Source organism: Fulmarus glacialis, unplaced genomic scaffold (assembly GCF_000690835.1).
Source record: "Fulmarus glacialis isolate BGI_N327 unplaced genomic scaffold, ASM69083v1 scaffold33622, whole genome shotgun sequence".
NCBI classification, from domain to species: Eukaryota; Metazoa; Chordata; class Aves; order Procellariiformes; family Procellariidae; genus Fulmarus; species Fulmarus glacialis.
The window spans coordinates 1,356-17,367 of record NW_009199012.1 but is presented as its reverse complement, the minus strand read 5'-3'; the positions used below and the strand labels follow the sequence as shown (position 1 = coordinate 17,367).

The 16,012-nt window shown below is 42.7% G+C and overlaps 1 protein-coding gene across 1 annotated transcript; it reads right to left on the bottom strand.

The window, feature by feature from the left end:
• Nucleotides 1-1,426: 1,426 nt before the first annotated feature.
• On the bottom strand, nucleotides 1,427-15,778 carry TSPAN15 (tetraspanin 15). The gene is made up of 8 exons (XM_009573101.1): nucleotides 15,743-15,778; nucleotides 13,298-13,522; nucleotides 11,193-11,267; nucleotides 8,699-8,794; nucleotides 7,065-7,181; nucleotides 3,542-3,589; nucleotides 2,045-2,161; nucleotides 1,427-1,579 (listed from the first exon to the last, which is right to left on the bottom strand). Exons 1-8 carry the CDS (start codon nucleotides 15,776-15,778, stop codon nucleotides 1,427-1,429), a joined length of 867 nt encoding a protein of 288 aa, XP_009571396.1.
• Nucleotides 15,779-16,012: the final 234 nt, after the last annotated feature.

Sequence of the window (16,012 nt, the reverse complement as noted above, 5' to 3'; positions counted from 1 at the left end):
TGATGGGCTTGATAGCGCAGCAGGATCTCTATCTCCAGACACCGTCAGAAACCCTGAAGAACTGGATGAGTCATTTTTTGGCTCCTGGAAAAGCATGAAGCTTCCTCAGAAATCCCTGGTGAAGGCGGAGAGCTAAGCAGCAAACACCGCGTTTTGAAGAAAGCGGAAAACACATCCAGGACAAGGAAATTCAAAAAGCAGAAGAAAAGCAACAAGGAGAGAATGACATCAGCTATTCCTCTGAGTGCCAGAAAAGAAGAGATTCACAAAGACAGGATAGAAACCAAACCTGCTTTATTCTCATCCTGAATTTATTTGAAGCATCATAGTAATTAGGTTGTGCGTTTCACTTGCAAGCCTGGCTGGGGCTGGAAAGACTGCAGAGAAATGCTCAGGACAAAGCAACAACAACCCCCCCGCCAGCTCTCGGTGACTTCCCAAGAAGCCACCAAGAGAAGCAAGCGAGGCGCAGACCTTCGGTGACTCTGTCCAAAACCCCAGGCAAGCCAGCGCCCGAGCCAGAATCACGGCTCAAGGTATTTCTGCCTTTTGACTCAGCATCTGATGGACAGGCTTAATTTAGATAAGAACAATAAGAAGCATTTTAAACAAAATCTTCGTGCTTTTTTAAAAAAAAAAGTTATTTTTTTTATTCTGACGAGAAGAATAAAATTTAGAAACATCTCAACATACAGAACTCCAAAAAAAAAAAAAAGAAAATAATAAATCACCTAGTTAATTTACTAAAGGGGAAAAATACAGTACATACAAGACGCAAACATCCCGTAAGTTTATACAAAAGCCAGACAGTAATAAATTGCATTAAAAATATATCAAGCATTACCTGATTGGCATCTGCCCCATTATTAAAAGGCACAAAAGACTGAGCAATGAAAGTGTTCAGCATCACATCCATTATTGTCAGTAAATTGATTGAGATTAGCATAAAAAATTTATTAAACATATTTAATATTCTCCATGTAGATCGGTAAGAAATCTTTTTTGGAAGCAGTGAGAAAATAAAGTTGGAAAGGACAAACATTTAAATATGACATCCCGAGAGGCAAAGGCTCTTCCTAGAAATCTACCTCCAAATCTTCCCAGAATAGTTTTCCCAGCTGCGTATCACTGAGTAATCATTCAAAAAAGATTTAGTTATCCACAAGCCCACCTTCCAGCAGCATCGCGATACCGCAGCAGCATCGCTGGCAGCACAGAGCCCTTCTGATTGCAGACACACCGAGAGAGACGAGGCTAGGGCGGTATCGATCCGCTGGCTGATTCATTCCACCCGCGGTCTGTAACAGTCGCAGAAACCAGCACAGACCAGAACAGGTGGATTTGCTTTTTCTTTTCCCCCCGCCTTTTTTTGTTTGTTTGTTTGTTTTGGAAACCTTAAATATAGTTACAGTTGAGGTTTCCAAAGTCACCCCGGGTAACACATGCAGCAGCCGGCTCCAGCAAACTCGGGGGCAGATCTCTGCCGTGCTTCTTCAAACAGTCTTTCGCTCAGCTTGTGCTCGGTGATGATATCTTCCACCCGAGTTATGTAAAGCAAGGATAACAACACTCCCAGGAACTGCGAAAGGAAGGGGCATCTCTCGTCAGAGATCAAATACTGCTTATCTAACGCTTCTCGCAGCAGTTTTTACAAATTACGTATACATACGTTAATGCGGTATATATACACAGAGAATCTCACATTGTTATTCTTCTTTGCATGTAGGGGTGTAAGCGGATCGTTTTTGTGAAGAGCTAATACAGCTAATTACCACCCCTGTGCCTTGGAGCGTTAGAAAGTCTTAGTGGATGCAACTAGGGGGAGGAGAGGACTCAAAAAACAACCAAGCAAATCAAATTAACCAACCAAACCCTGCAATATATCACAATAATGCTACTAAATTACCGGAATGCCACCTCAGCTTATCAGTTACATTAAATTTAAGTTAAAAATTATAATTAAATATAGTCAAATGGGATATCGCATACCATAGCAACGAATCGGATACTCCCTTTAATGGATAACGCGCGGGCCCCTTCTTACCTGGGGCAGCAATATGCCGAGCAGCACGCCAGCCATGATGCTGTAGTTGTCCAAAAACCAAATAAGCACTGCATTCGTGCACCCGCGGACATGTATAACATGCTGAACACTCAAGCGCTGCAAAATAACGGAGCAGACGTTCATACAGGCAGTTGCATTGGCGCACGATACTGGTAACACATGATAATTCAAATTTCAGGGAGGCAGATCTGGTCCTCCTTCCCATCTCTTTAAGCCCACTAAATTTGACACAGATCTCATCACTAATTCTTCCGCCTGTTTTTCGGTTGTTCCACACCTGAACAAGTTATTTTACTTTTTTTTTTTTTTTAATCTTCGCTTGCAACTACTTTTCTAAATGAAATGCATCCGATTCTCATTTTAGACCGCTTGGAAAATAGAGAAATCTCTCTCTAGCTTTTATCTCTGCTTCCAAGTTGAAAGTACAGCAGTAGAAAAATATAAATTGCGGACCAAGTGCTTTGCAATAGACTCTAAAAAGGGCAGGAACAAGAGGATTTCAGATTCAGTCCTGCAAGCTGCGCTGCACCGTGACCCCAACCCATAATACAGAAAGCACTTGAGGCTGCAAAGGGTCCTAAGCCGATGAATGGGGTAAAGTTAAGCATATGCTTAAGTGCTTTGGGCATTAGAGCCAGGCTGGAGCGTTTGGTTAATGGTGATTAAGCCATAAATCAATGAATCCAAACGAAGACAGGTCATATGTAAAGATAACCGGTAATCCCAAAAACCAACAACTGAAGCTGGCATTGTGCGCCAAGTGCTGCAAATGAGCTGGGGAGAGGGGCTTTTTCAGACCAAGCCCCCGCACCAGCACCCCAAAGCTAGGAGTGGAGAACTTGCGGCAGATTCAATTACAGATTTCCCTGCTTAATCACTCTGCAATTAGTACCTTGAGCCGGCGGTCTCTACTCCGGAGTCACTGAGGCTATTCCCAAGAGGGAAAAGCAAAGGAGGAGGCCACATCCCGCTCCCGGAGGGAGGAGAGGACTGCCAACACAACCTGGGAAGTCCCACTCCTCTTCCAGGAATAACTTTTACGGGCTTAAAAATAAAACACCCACTATCGGGATGTAAAATACTTAGAAACAGCTAAGTTGGCTTTACCAAAACTGATTTTACTCAGTGAGAAACTTCGGCTTTTAAGCATGAAAAGCTTTCCCCAACTCAAGTCGCTACTTAAAAATATGAAAGCAGTTTTCTTTGCATTTATTATGCAATTAGCGTGAGGGGGGCGAGCTCTGGGAAGACGCGCTTCAGGCACGTCAAACAAGGAATCGTGGAAGAAACAAAGAAGGGAAGATATCACAATCAAACAAGATTAGTTCTTTTAATATATGAAAGTTATTCCAGATAAAATAATTTTAATTGCTGACTTAACTGTCTGGTAGATTTAAGTATGCAGAAGACCATTTTATAACTGACCAAAAAAATGCAGAGAAGCACCACCACAAGGGTGGACACTGGTTACATTACCTCTTTGTCAATGGTTTTGTATCCACACATAGTGTTGATAATGGCTGTCTGAAAAGAAAACACCAAATGTAAACCATAGCAGAAAACAAAAAATCACAAAAAAATTATTTTTACTCTTTTTGTGTTCACCCAGCTCATATAAAAGCAGTAACAGGTTTACTTCCCAGTCCAACACCGGTTTCTTCCAGCAGCCCCAGGGTCAGATTTAGATAGAGCTCTACATGATTTTAGAGAAATCAGTATTGCCAGTGTGTCACGACACGAGACATTTGAACCATATCTATCCAGCAAAACCAGCGTGGCGTCAGAAACCAAAGCTAGCTACCTCAGAGCTGTACGCCACAGCTGTTTCCGCAGAACAAACCGCTGGTTTTAATTTTAAGGCCTTAATAACTTAACACATCTTATTAAGAAAACCAGGGGTTAACACGGCCATCACGCCGCCACGATGACAAATTTAAGCTCAGAAATATCTAATCCCCAAATAACATCCGATACTATGAACGCTTACATGAACATTTTAAAAGACCAAATTTATTGTAATGTATTTTTACATATCATTACATATATGAATATAAAATCCATATATTTAAAAAAAGACCAAGTGCTTGCATTCATCACAGATTACTAACGCATTTTCTGTAGCCATTTCATATTTTGCTTGCGTCCCGAAGCTCTACCTGGCCTGGCAAAGCTAACATGAAAATACTGTCCTTCACTTACAAATCAGCCAACGTAAAGCCCACCGGCATCAAAGGAAGCAATGTGCAAACCCAAAGACATGGGGGAAAACGAGAATGCACAAATGAGGGAAATAAGGCAGAGCAAACTCTACTGTATCGGTATGCCCTCCCTCAAAATTAAAAGATGTAGAGATGAGACTTCTAAATGCTGGTGGCCTCTGAGGGGTAGGCTGGGTTCGAGGGTCACCTCCCCAGGAAGGAAGAGGGACGTTTGAAAAAGATGGAAGGACGCTGGATGTTACAAAATGGCGGAAACACCAACCAGGGTCAAGTTTATTAAGATCCCAAAAAGCCAGGCTCTCACCTTGAGCACACAACTGTCTGACAAGCAAGGTTCAGTGCGTTCCTTAAAAAAACAAAAAAGCTCCGACTATTTCACAGGTCTGTTGCAAAAACGTGAGGAGTACCCATCTGTCACCCACGGGTAATAAATGCTCTTGGAAGTCCAGGTTTGCAATACTAGGCGTCAGCGTGTTGCTGTGTCTGCTGTGAGCGATTTCACGTTTACAAAATGCTTAAGCCTAGCAGACAAACACGTGGACATCCGCAAAATACGTGAGAAGAAGAACACAGTCACATCGTTTAATTTTAAACACAGCATTTGCTACCAGGGCATCACGGCACATGAAAACGTACACAACGGAGATAAATGCATTAGAAGCAGAGATTTATAAGCATTTGGGGGCTAATTTTTTATCTGCTACACTAGTGTAAGTCTTTAATAAATACTTTGACTTGAAAATAGTCGCTTCAGAGCCCCCCCGGTATGAGCCTGGCTCGTCTTAGCACAGGGCTTTTTAAGAGGACCAGAATCCAACCTCTGACATTAACGGCAGTTTTCCATGACTACAAAGCGAATGAGTAATCACAAACCATATCTGTAGTTTTCCAGGACAGAAACCAGCCTGTATTTGGAAGCATTTGTCAAACATAGAAGATTTATGCATCTTCTGGTTGGGGTTTTTTTTTTTTTTTTTCCTCCCCTTCTCAAGGCAGCCGGCCATACAGCCACGGCGTTAGTGTCATCCTGCCCAACAACGCCCGCGCCGCTCGGACTTCACATGGCACAGCGATGGCACAGCGATGGCATCCCGCAGCGCCTTGCTGAACAGCCTACCCTTAAATAAGAAGTTTGCTTGTTATTTTGGGGGCTTCTCCCCACCTTTCAATTAACTTCACTGAACTTAACACTTCACAGGCTACCTTTAGGCTGCAAGTAGTCTCATCCCCACCTCCCCAGTTGCCAGTGAAGCATATGGAGAATATACCTCCCTGTTTTCCTCGGAGAAGTTCTTATTTTAGTGCTTTCCTGCCTGACAGGTTGCATTTGAAATCCTCAGCGTGTTTGATAATTTGTGCCACAGCTGAAAAGGCACCCAGCATTATTGGTCACTGGTTAGCGCAGTCCTTCGCCTTCACACTACTACTGTATTTCCCACACACGGACTAACCTTTTAAAACAAGGCTTCGGCGGAGAAATGAGAGAGACAGAAAAACAAGCGGTATTTTGACTGACCCATAAAAAGCCAGATTGCTCTTTACTAGCCAGCTCTATCCAGCAAAATCCTGAGCTCTTCTGCTCTGTGCTGCTGCGGATCAGCACATCTTATTTTCATATACACGACGTTCTTATTCCCAAACACCTAAGACTTAAAACATAACTGTTTAGGCTTTGGTTTCTGAGAATAAATCAAAGCTCAGCGCAGCTTTAAATAGACTTCTCCTCACACACAAAAAATGTGTAAGCATACCTAATAAACACCTTCATATTATACACATTTCCCAGCAACACCCAGCAGGAGTACTACCACAATTACTGGGTTTTTTTCCTTTTTTTTTTTTTAATTAAACACCCATCCTTAAGGCAGACTGTGAAAGGGCAGCACGTAACAGGCACCAGTAGGCTATCCATCACGAGCTCTACCGCTCTCACAGATACTCGATTTCTCTGTCTCGTGTTCAGACCAAAGACCAAAACCCAGTGAGGCAAGCATTGCCCGCACCGGTTTTAAATTGAGGACTAGTTCTTCATCAAATTCAGCATTACATTCATCCCTCAAATGAAGAGCGACGAATTAAAACGGCTAAAATTTATATAAAACACGGGGTCTGCACAAAATCATTTGTATGGAACTTAACGCCTGCTCCTAGTGCTGCCAGCACCAGTTAATACCAGCTCATCGTAGACTGAGAAACTGGTCCAGACTCCAGCTGACAGGGTGTCCTTCCAGGGAGGATTTTACTGGGCGGCAGTTTCCAAGGATGGGTCAGGGCAGAGCAGCAGCTCCAGTCTAGACCCGCACCCACAAGGATGCCCTGACCCTGAGGTCAGTTGCCCATGTTTCTGGATTTTTCTGGATGACGGGGTCGTTCTGTTTGGTTTTTAATTCATCCAGCAGCTCGTGCGCATCACTCCAACCCCCACCCACAGAAGCAATCGGGGCCCAGGCTTCCTGGCAAAGCCAGAGCAGCAAACCCTGGGGAAAACACCAGCGAGACTTCATTTTAAGCAGCCCTGGCCCAGGCAAGCCATGAGGTTAGAGGAGCCCCCAAGATCCCTTCTGCATTTCTAGGACCGTGTAGTGGGACGGTAACATGGACCGGAGCCAATACACCTAATTTCATTATTTTCTCCTTTTCAAGCTGTCAAGAGCCACGGATTCCATTTTCAGGAGGGACCCATTTTCCTTCACTTCTTCCCCCCGGACTTTCTGAAGTAAGGTACCTTTTTAAGCAAACGCCCCGGCAGGGCGCAGCGATGCCCAGATGCCGGGACTTACCTTATTTGTGATGCAGCAAGTGTAGGGCACCCCGCAGGCCAGCGGTCCCGGCGCCGCGCAGCTGTGGTACACGTTTTGTGACCAATCCCTATAGTCTTCCCCACCGCAGCACTTAAACTGGAAAAAATGACACAAAAGGCAAAGGAAAAAAAAAATTCGTACCTTAACAGAAACTCTTCTAATAACTAGAAAACAAAGTAATAACAAAGCAATTTTAAGAGCACCGAACTACCCAGCAATTCTGTCATTTTATCAGCAAGGCATATAGGAATGTGTACGATAGACACAACTGAAAAGAACTGAAGGTACAGGTAGCATTCCTCTGTCACTCATCACGCTATTGCCCGAGGTGCCAGAGCAAAGTAAGTTCAACCTCCCAACTTTTCCCAGTTGAAAAACTATCTTTTCAGGTCTGGACATCATTAAGCAATGTTTTTACATTCACTCCATCTTGAGCTGTAAATCCAATTATTTAAGGATTTTGACTACATTTCTAAATTAGTCTAAAAGACAAAAGTGTTGCTATAAGGCATAAAAAACACATCTCACCAAAACATTTTGGGTGTCATTTAGTAGAACTGAGATCTGACAAACAAATACTGTAAGTTTACACTGACTTAATACAAATATTCACTTTATATTTTAAATGAAGGGAAAAGGAGCAGTTTCTTTAATCACTAAAATGTATATTCACTGTACATACACATAATTTTGGGCAGTCCATGGAAACTTTAAAGCATTATGAAGTCTAATGACAAAATTTCCTCAGGATGGTTGGCTTTTGACAGACTTTCCATGCTAACTCTGTTTTTCAAAGCAGGCTGCCATCTCCATAACGATGTCATAAAATATACATATCGCTTCCTAAGTTAACTTTTTTTTTTTAAAATCATTATTTGGCATGGTCACTGACATCACATAGGCCCTGACATCACATTTCTGAACGTTTTCTGCTTCTTCTATAGTCTCTGAACTGCATAATTCTTCAATAAGCCAATAAAAATTTCAACACACCAGCCTTAAAAAAAAAAAAAAAAAAGGCTGTGAGTCAACTACACATGCCATTAAGTAATGCTCAGCTGGGCTCAACACAATTTCTGAATTTTAATTACAGGTATATACGCTTCCACGGGCATTTCCTTTGAATAAACACCTTGTTAAAGAGCTTGGTCTGTGCCCTCAAGTGAAAATGCAACGGCCCAGGTTCCAACAGCCTAATTGCCACCTAATTTTTCTTTATCCGGTGCCTCCTGTTAACGAGATGCTTTTGCATGTCTTGGACCAGCCAGCAGAAAAGCTTAGCGTAAGAACTTGGGTGGAATTTAGGCTGAATTTGTCTGAATCCAGCTCATATAAGCCTAAATGTTTGCAGGATCTGGCCTTGAGCATCCGAATCACGCCTACCGAGGCAAAAGCTGCATTTTGCCCCCGATTCTTGCGGTGATTTAGGGGGCTTCCAATGCCAGCTGGGATGCTGGAGGAGCCCTGCCCGCAGCGACACCGTCACAGATGACACATGAGATCTCATCCCCCTCGTCAATAAGAATTTGATTATCACATCACCGGGAAAAACTCAAAGCTGTTGCCCAGGACCTACCACATCCAGGAAAAAAAAAAAAAACAAACAAACCTACGTGCTTCTGAACAGAATCCATGATGTTCTTGAAGTCTAAATCATCATAGTAATTCTCAATTCCTCTTCTAATATTATCGTTCAAAAAGTTGATTGTCTAGAAGGCAAAAGTAAAACAAGATTCACGGGTTACACACACCGAAACAAAATGAAAGGTTAAAGTGACAAGTGTAATTGATGAGCGCAAGAGGAAAAGTGGTTTGTTTTTTTTTTTTTTTAAATTAAAAACAAATACCAGTTAAAAATCAATCACAGCACAGTCCTGCAGGGACTGACCATCCCTCCTCTTTTAAGGCGGCAGCCTCGCTGCTGGGTTTGTGCTGAGAAGCCCGAACAGTGTGAGACCTCTCCAGCGCGGTGCTGCTTCCCTGGGGCTCTCCCAGCACCTCCCAGAGATGCTCCCGTTGTCCCCCAGGCAGGATCCCTCCCACTGGGCACCAGGGATCCCCATCACCTTTTGGGTGACAGAACGGCGGGTTTGGGTTTGCCACTTGGCACCGTGGTCTGCACCACGCCCCGGGCGACAAGAGCTGACTGTCTCCCTGCTCACCATCTTCCATGAATTTTATTTTCACCATTTTGTTTTCCAAGGAATCCATAACTGCCAGATAATGAGCTTTATTCCACCATAAGCAGAAAAAAAGTGTAAAAGATCTCATATCTGTATGTTTTACAGTCATGGTTTTGAGAAATATGGCAGTGGAGCGGTGGCAGATATAAAACCGTATCTCCTCAGCTTGGCATATTAGAAATCAAATCAACAAAACGCTTTTAAAGTTCAGAAGATGAGGCCAAAAAAAAGACTATTTCGTTTTCAACATCCAGCACCATCATAGCATAGCAAAAATTGAGAATAAACATAACCAGAATGTAACAACTTTCCTCTCAACCCAGCTGCTAAAATGACGGAAGTTAAATCCTTCCAGGTCAGAAAGGAACCCGAAATACTCCTGCTCATTTTCCTCGGTATTACAAACTGCAACACTTAAAAACAAAACAGAACAAAAACGATTGCACATCGATGATTAGAAATAACAGGGGATTTTGCAGGACTATCCTAACTGCCAAGAACAAACAGCAGCAAATACCGACTCCTCTCGCACTGCCTGGATCACCTCACTCAGACTCGACAGATTTGAGAAGGAAACAGGGAAAGAAGTGGCAAAAATCAATGAGACATGCAAAACAATCAGCATTTAAACAGAGGCTATTACCCTACGCTTTTATTAAATACTTCCTTCTCCTCCCCATACTAACCCCAACTTCTCCATTAACCTCGTAAAACAAGCGGAGAAACCCGTCCCTGAGCGTGGCCGTCCTGCCCAGACACCCCATACACATCTCGGGAAAACGCTTACTGCACAAAAACCCCAACGAGACATTTTCTTTGTCCGAAAGTCAACAGCAATTCTTCCTCGTCCTCTCAGCAAATACCATCTTTGGCATTTACTTAATTTTCTGTCAAGCAAATTCTCTGCATCCCGTGATGCCCACGCTCCCACACCGGGCAGGCTGATCTGCTCCCTTCGGATGGGCCTGGCGCTCCCACCACAAGTCAGGATAAATCCTTGTGCGGGGCCGAGGCGACACCGACGGCAACGGCTAACGACGGCTTCCAGAACTGAAGGTAACTCATCCTCTGCTCTCACAAGTCCAGTTCACGACTCTGGTCCAGCACGGAGTAAGAAGAAAACACTAGCTAGGGAGAATGTAATGCTACTTCAAAATAACAATGAGTTGTTATTTTTAAAAAAATCCTTTTTAAAGCTTTTTTTTTTTTTTTAAATAACATATGTAACATAGTATGTATGACTTCTTTTTGTGGAAATAAGATCGGTTGGATTGGGGTGGGGAGGGAAGAGGTCTTACTATTCAGCAGCTCCTTTTAATGCTCATATTTTGCCGGATTAGGGAAAAAAAAAAAATCAAAGCATAGTACTTGCCATAGTGAACATATTTATGTCTTAAAACATTTCTAACAGAAAAAAATAGTCTGCTGCTTTCTGTTTAGAAAAATTAAGGTTTTTATACAGTTATAGCATACTTGTAAATGATGGGGTCTCCTACAGAAATTAGTTATGTTGCTATGGATGTGGGCAGGGAAGAGCTGTCCTTTAGGTAAGGGAAAACATTTCGGCCCCTAAAAAATAACAAAGTCTCCAAATCCAGCTGGAAACCTCCCAGATCAGCAGTCTGAGAGCCAGATGGCAAATGAGAAGAAAGCACTTCGTAATACATGAAGAGCTGGAAACTCGTTTTGCCTGTATTGCACGTTCTTAGTTACCAGATTTTCTCCAAATTTTTTAATCTGGAATTCAACCCACCCATCCCCGAACCTGAAAGGCCCTGAAAAGCCTGGGCCTGCCTTCAGACCTCCACCAATTAGTGCTCAGGTGACAATTTTAACACCTTTTATTTGCTGTTAGTATAGCTGTTAACGTCACGGATTGTGAGTAATGTTCTTGGTGATCAAAACCTAAACGCAAGCGGCTCACCTGGTTTCTGAAGATCAGGGCCACCACCCCTCCGGTCAGCTCAATCAGCAAGCAGATACCAAGAATGTACATGAACTGCAGAAAAACAATTGCAAGTGAGTCCTTAAACAGATCAAACCCCAATTACTCTTTCAATTAGTGTCCTTAAGTCTGTAGCATTCAATTGCCAACATACTTGGCTTTCTGCATATGAGATGTCATTTTAAAGAAAGATACGAAATTACGGTTTTGTTCTTAATAAAACTGTTCACGCCACAAGAAAGCCTTTTTTCCTCACTTGAGTCATTCTGGGTTTTGCCCAATTGGCAAACACATTATTTTTCTGCTTTGAATGGACCAATAGATGCATTTATCATGCCAAGATACTTCTCTCCGTAACAGCATCCGAGAGAAGCATATTAATGGACTGCTACAAACCACACCGAATTTATGTTTTCATGCTTCCTTCAAAAACAGTACTTGCCTGTTAGCTTTCATTTCTCGGGTAAAGCAGTGCTTTAAGGTAATCCAAACCACCTTCTACTGAATTGCCAGTGTTAAATCAAAGCAAAATTCTGGGCTTGGTACCTTTTAGTGCGTTACTTCAGAAGAGGGAACTGAGCCGTGCTGCATTACCGAGCCAGCTGAGCGCAGAGGCTGCCCGATGGGCACTAACAGGGCTTACTATGCTCAGTGGTAAGAGAAATTATACCTGCTAGCTCTCAATTTATTTATTCATCTGCGTGTATATATATACGTGCTCCCTCACACATAACCACGACGCATGCATCTCTGACTACTTATCAAAGCGCATGCAAAATATGAATAATATGAAGAAAACCATAGCAACACTATGAGATAGCTGCGACGTGCCAGTACTTGAAATGTTTTTCCAACCCAAAGGATTGTTTATGTATAAAAGATGGCTGTCGGGTGAATTTACATCTGCTTTGTAACGGTGAACTTTGTCAGGAAAGAAGTTTTAGGATGTCTGAAAATAATGTCTAATGCTCCGCCCTAAAAGCCGGTTTAATTTCCGTGCTCTCAATACCCAGTATCAGGGTGACAAACTCACAGGACAGATACCTTTTCTCCTGCTAAATCTGGAATCAGCCTGAGAAGCAGACATCAGGGACTTTCTGTGTTTAAACATCCTACCGGGTGCGCTACCACAACGGGAACAGAAAACGTCCCCGCGTGAGAGGAGGACACACCACCACGCTCAGGGTGAAAGTGGACACTACCGCCTAAGGACAGACTCTCGGTAAAATTCCAGCCTGATTTCAAAATCCACGCTTACCTCTTGCTTCGGCCTACGTAACATACCACGTATTTACCGCTCCCTTACATTGACATGAAGGTGAAAATTATGTTTTTGCGCTTTACTTTTAATTAGTCGTATGTGCAACTTCCATCTGCAACCACAGCGTTGTACAGGAATTTCCCTAAAATTTCGCCTTTCAGAGGCACTGGAGAGAAAACCTGCGTCCCTTCCACTTCCCCCTCAGGGTCCTTCTCTCAAAGCTCACGTCGTGACATACATACACCCTGCTCCTCAGCCAAAGGCAGACAGACCCCAGCCACCGCCAGCCTGACGGACGTCAGCCCGACCCGGGGTTTCTCTCTCCAGCGGCTTCCTCCGGGTTAAAACGAGAAGCGTTTGGAGAACCATCAGAGACCGCAGCTCATCTCCGCGCTCAATGTCCCACCGAGCGGGCTGACAGCTTTGGGAAATGCCCCCGTACCCAGGGACGGGGGAAGCTGCAGCCAGACTTTGCCTTTCCCTTCGGCCGAGGGGCAGCACCATCTCCCCTTCTCCAGGAATTCACATTCCTGGTTGCTTTCCATACAGCCCTTAACTATCGGAATGCTGGTTTTCTCGGCGCCGGGCTCTGACCCGCGCCTCTCCTGTCACTGGCAAGACGAAATACTGCTGCTCCCTGACGGAAGGGCCACGGTTAGGGGACCACTGCCATAAAGCAGTTTCAGATTTAATTAGAAATCAAAAGAGCCACTTCATTAAAATATTTTTCAATGCAGACATAGTTACGGGTTTGAATTCAGGTGACACTGAAAAGCAAAAGCAACGAGCCTTAGAAATTAAGAATAAAAAACCTAACACTTACTGCTTGAAGAAGGCATAAATTATCTCTTAAAGAAGCCAGTACACCCACAAAAGATACGAGGAACATTATAATGCCCAAAAGTATTAAAATAATTGCTGGGGCTAGAAAGGCACTTTCTAGAGTTTTGTACTTCTGTCTTTCAACTTCTGCATAAATCCCAACCGCGAGGACAAGGGCTCCGATCACCTGAAACAGAAAAAGAGAGGAGCACAGATGTTTCTCTTTCTCCCAGCAAACACAGAGATGACATTTTGTGAGTACACATGAACCTGTGACTACTCACTGCAGAATTAATTATAAACAATGAAACACTCAAATCAGAAGTATGGATAAACAAAACACCTCAAAGGCGAGAGGAGAAAAAAGCCGAGTTAGAAAGAAAATGAGATGTGTTCATTTCAAAAATATATTTAGCAATGTTTTGACATTCTGGAATTAAACAAATTGAAACATACGTCACTGGTTGAAATTTATTACTCATCTGAGATCACATACATTACATAAACTAGCAAATGCCATGGCATTAATATTCCTCCTCTGCGTGTCTGTCCGTCCTTCCCTCTCTGTGTGTACATATGTATGTATATACGCCCCTAACACAACACAATTTCTAAACCAGTCTGCGCTCAATAGCTTATATGTCCCTTCCTACCAGCTCCTACTGTATTTAGGCTCAGTAAATACGGCCAGGTGTACCCGACACCTCCACTCCTCCTGCCATCAGGGGAAATGCACCAGATTTAAAAAAAAAACCACACCAAAAACCTGCAAATTTGAAGTTACGCCAATTTCTTGAGCACTACCAGATAAAGCTGACAAGCGAAGCAAGAAGTGATGCATTTCATTTAGCAAGGTAAAGATATTTCAATCAAAAGAACTACGGCTAAGTCAAAATCATTTGGTATTAAACCGACGGCGTGCTGCAAGTTGCTTTGAATTATGCTGAATTGGAAAAAAAAAAAATAGCCCACAACACTTAATCATGAAAATTGCAGTGGAAAAACTTTACTGCCAACTCCAACAGCCAGGCACATCCTCAGGGAAGAGGCCAGATTCAAATCAATCATTTCGGCAATCTGATAGACAGCATTCCCCTTTCCTGACCCGATGTTTCGGCAGTAACCCCGAGTCCGCGCCCTGCACACCAACGGCGGGGAGAGCACGTTTTTCTTATATACACACGAAGCTTTTTGATCTCACATGGTATATCCCAGACAAAGGTCTAGTCGGACACACCACATACTTAGTTGCAAGATTGTGAGCCCAACAGTTGAAATATTTTTTTAATTATGGGATATCTTAAAATAAATAACAACTTACCAGAAATTCTTGATTTTCTACAGCTAAAAATAAAAAACCCAAAGGACATTACGTGAGGAATGCCACTTAGTTATCATTTAAAAAATAAAAATAAAAATAAATATACCGAAGCTATTTAAAAGGCAATTTAAAATTTTACATGACCAAAATCAGAGTAACTCGCCCTCTGACAAATTCAGAAATTGTACTGATTATGGAAGGCAGAAGAGAATAACAAGTACCCAAATCTACCATTTATATGCTTCTACTGAAAAACTGTAATTAACTTTTTTTATTAATAAATGGTCAATTTGTAGCATTAGCTTTATTCTTTAAAAAAATCAGTTACTTGAGTAATAAAGTATAAATTACTTCTCAAGCAGAAGACAACATAAACAAATCAGTTTGAAATTTTTAAACGCAGATATAACAATGGAGGAAAAGAGTCTCAGAACCATACAAAACAATTACAAAATGTAAAATTGGTGACTGTACCTGTACATGTGATTCAGGAGTTCTAGTATTATTACTATTTTTAAAAAATAAAATTAAAAAAAAAACAAAACACACTAAAAACCTGATACCTTTGTGTCCGGACCGCATTTACCCTGCTCGGCAAGCAGCAGATAATACAACTCAAAGACAGACTATCCTGCAAACACAGCAGCGTTAGCAAGCTCAACATTTGCCTGGTAGATTCTTTGTTTAGAAAATCGGAAAAAAAAAAACCAAACCCAAACATTGGACATAAAACACAGGGATTAATGCTTGATGGGGTTTATCTGAATTTCAGAAGTGTGTTGCTTCAAGACTAGAACATTTACCGAAATTACTTTCTTAGCCACAGTTTTCTCATCAAAACATTCAATTTAAGGCGGTCTTTAGTTTTAAAGATTCGAAGGTGCCTGCGAGTAGAACCACAGGATGCATTCCCACTTTAAAAGCTTAAGATATATAGACACATATAGAGATATTTATATGCGGAGGTATCTTCATCCCCTTCCACCTGCATTTTGCTCACGCCCCCTCCAAGGCTACTGCTAGCATTTTCAGTGTACAAGAAACTTCAGTCCTGCCTTTGTTTTCCAAAACCAGCTTGGCCCCTGGTTCCCCAGATTTCCCCCCCCCAAAATTCCCTCCTATTACGGCTTTTCCTGCCCCAAGGACCAAGGTGGCCGACATCGTATCCCGGACAAATTATGGGATTAAAGCTGTCTCGTCACCCACGGGGGATAAACGGGGAGCTTCGCACCACGCCTCTGCTCTCTTCTAGATAGGCACCAAGCCGCCTGCTCCGGAAGGCTTCAGGATACCAGACATTAAAATGCTGACGCTCCCCGAGAAGAGGACTACATAATAACCCCTGTAATAAAACTCCCTCGAGCAATCCTAAATTAACAGTCCTGCGAACCGCGG

Bases quoted from the DNA above. Each gene is read 5' to 3' on its own strand.
- TSPAN15 (XM_009573101.1), bottom strand. From the start codon at position 15,778: ATGTCGGCCACCTTGGTCCTTGGGGCAGGAAAAGCC. The intron at 3,590-7,064 runs GTAAGTCCCGGC...TTTTCTTTTCAG, and splicing joins CTTGCTGCATCACAAATAAG to ACAGCCATTATCAACACTAT. The intron at 1,580-2,044 runs GTAAGAAGGGGC...TTCCTTTCGCAG, and splicing joins TCGGCATATTGCTGCCCCAG to TTCCTGGGAGTGTTGTTATC.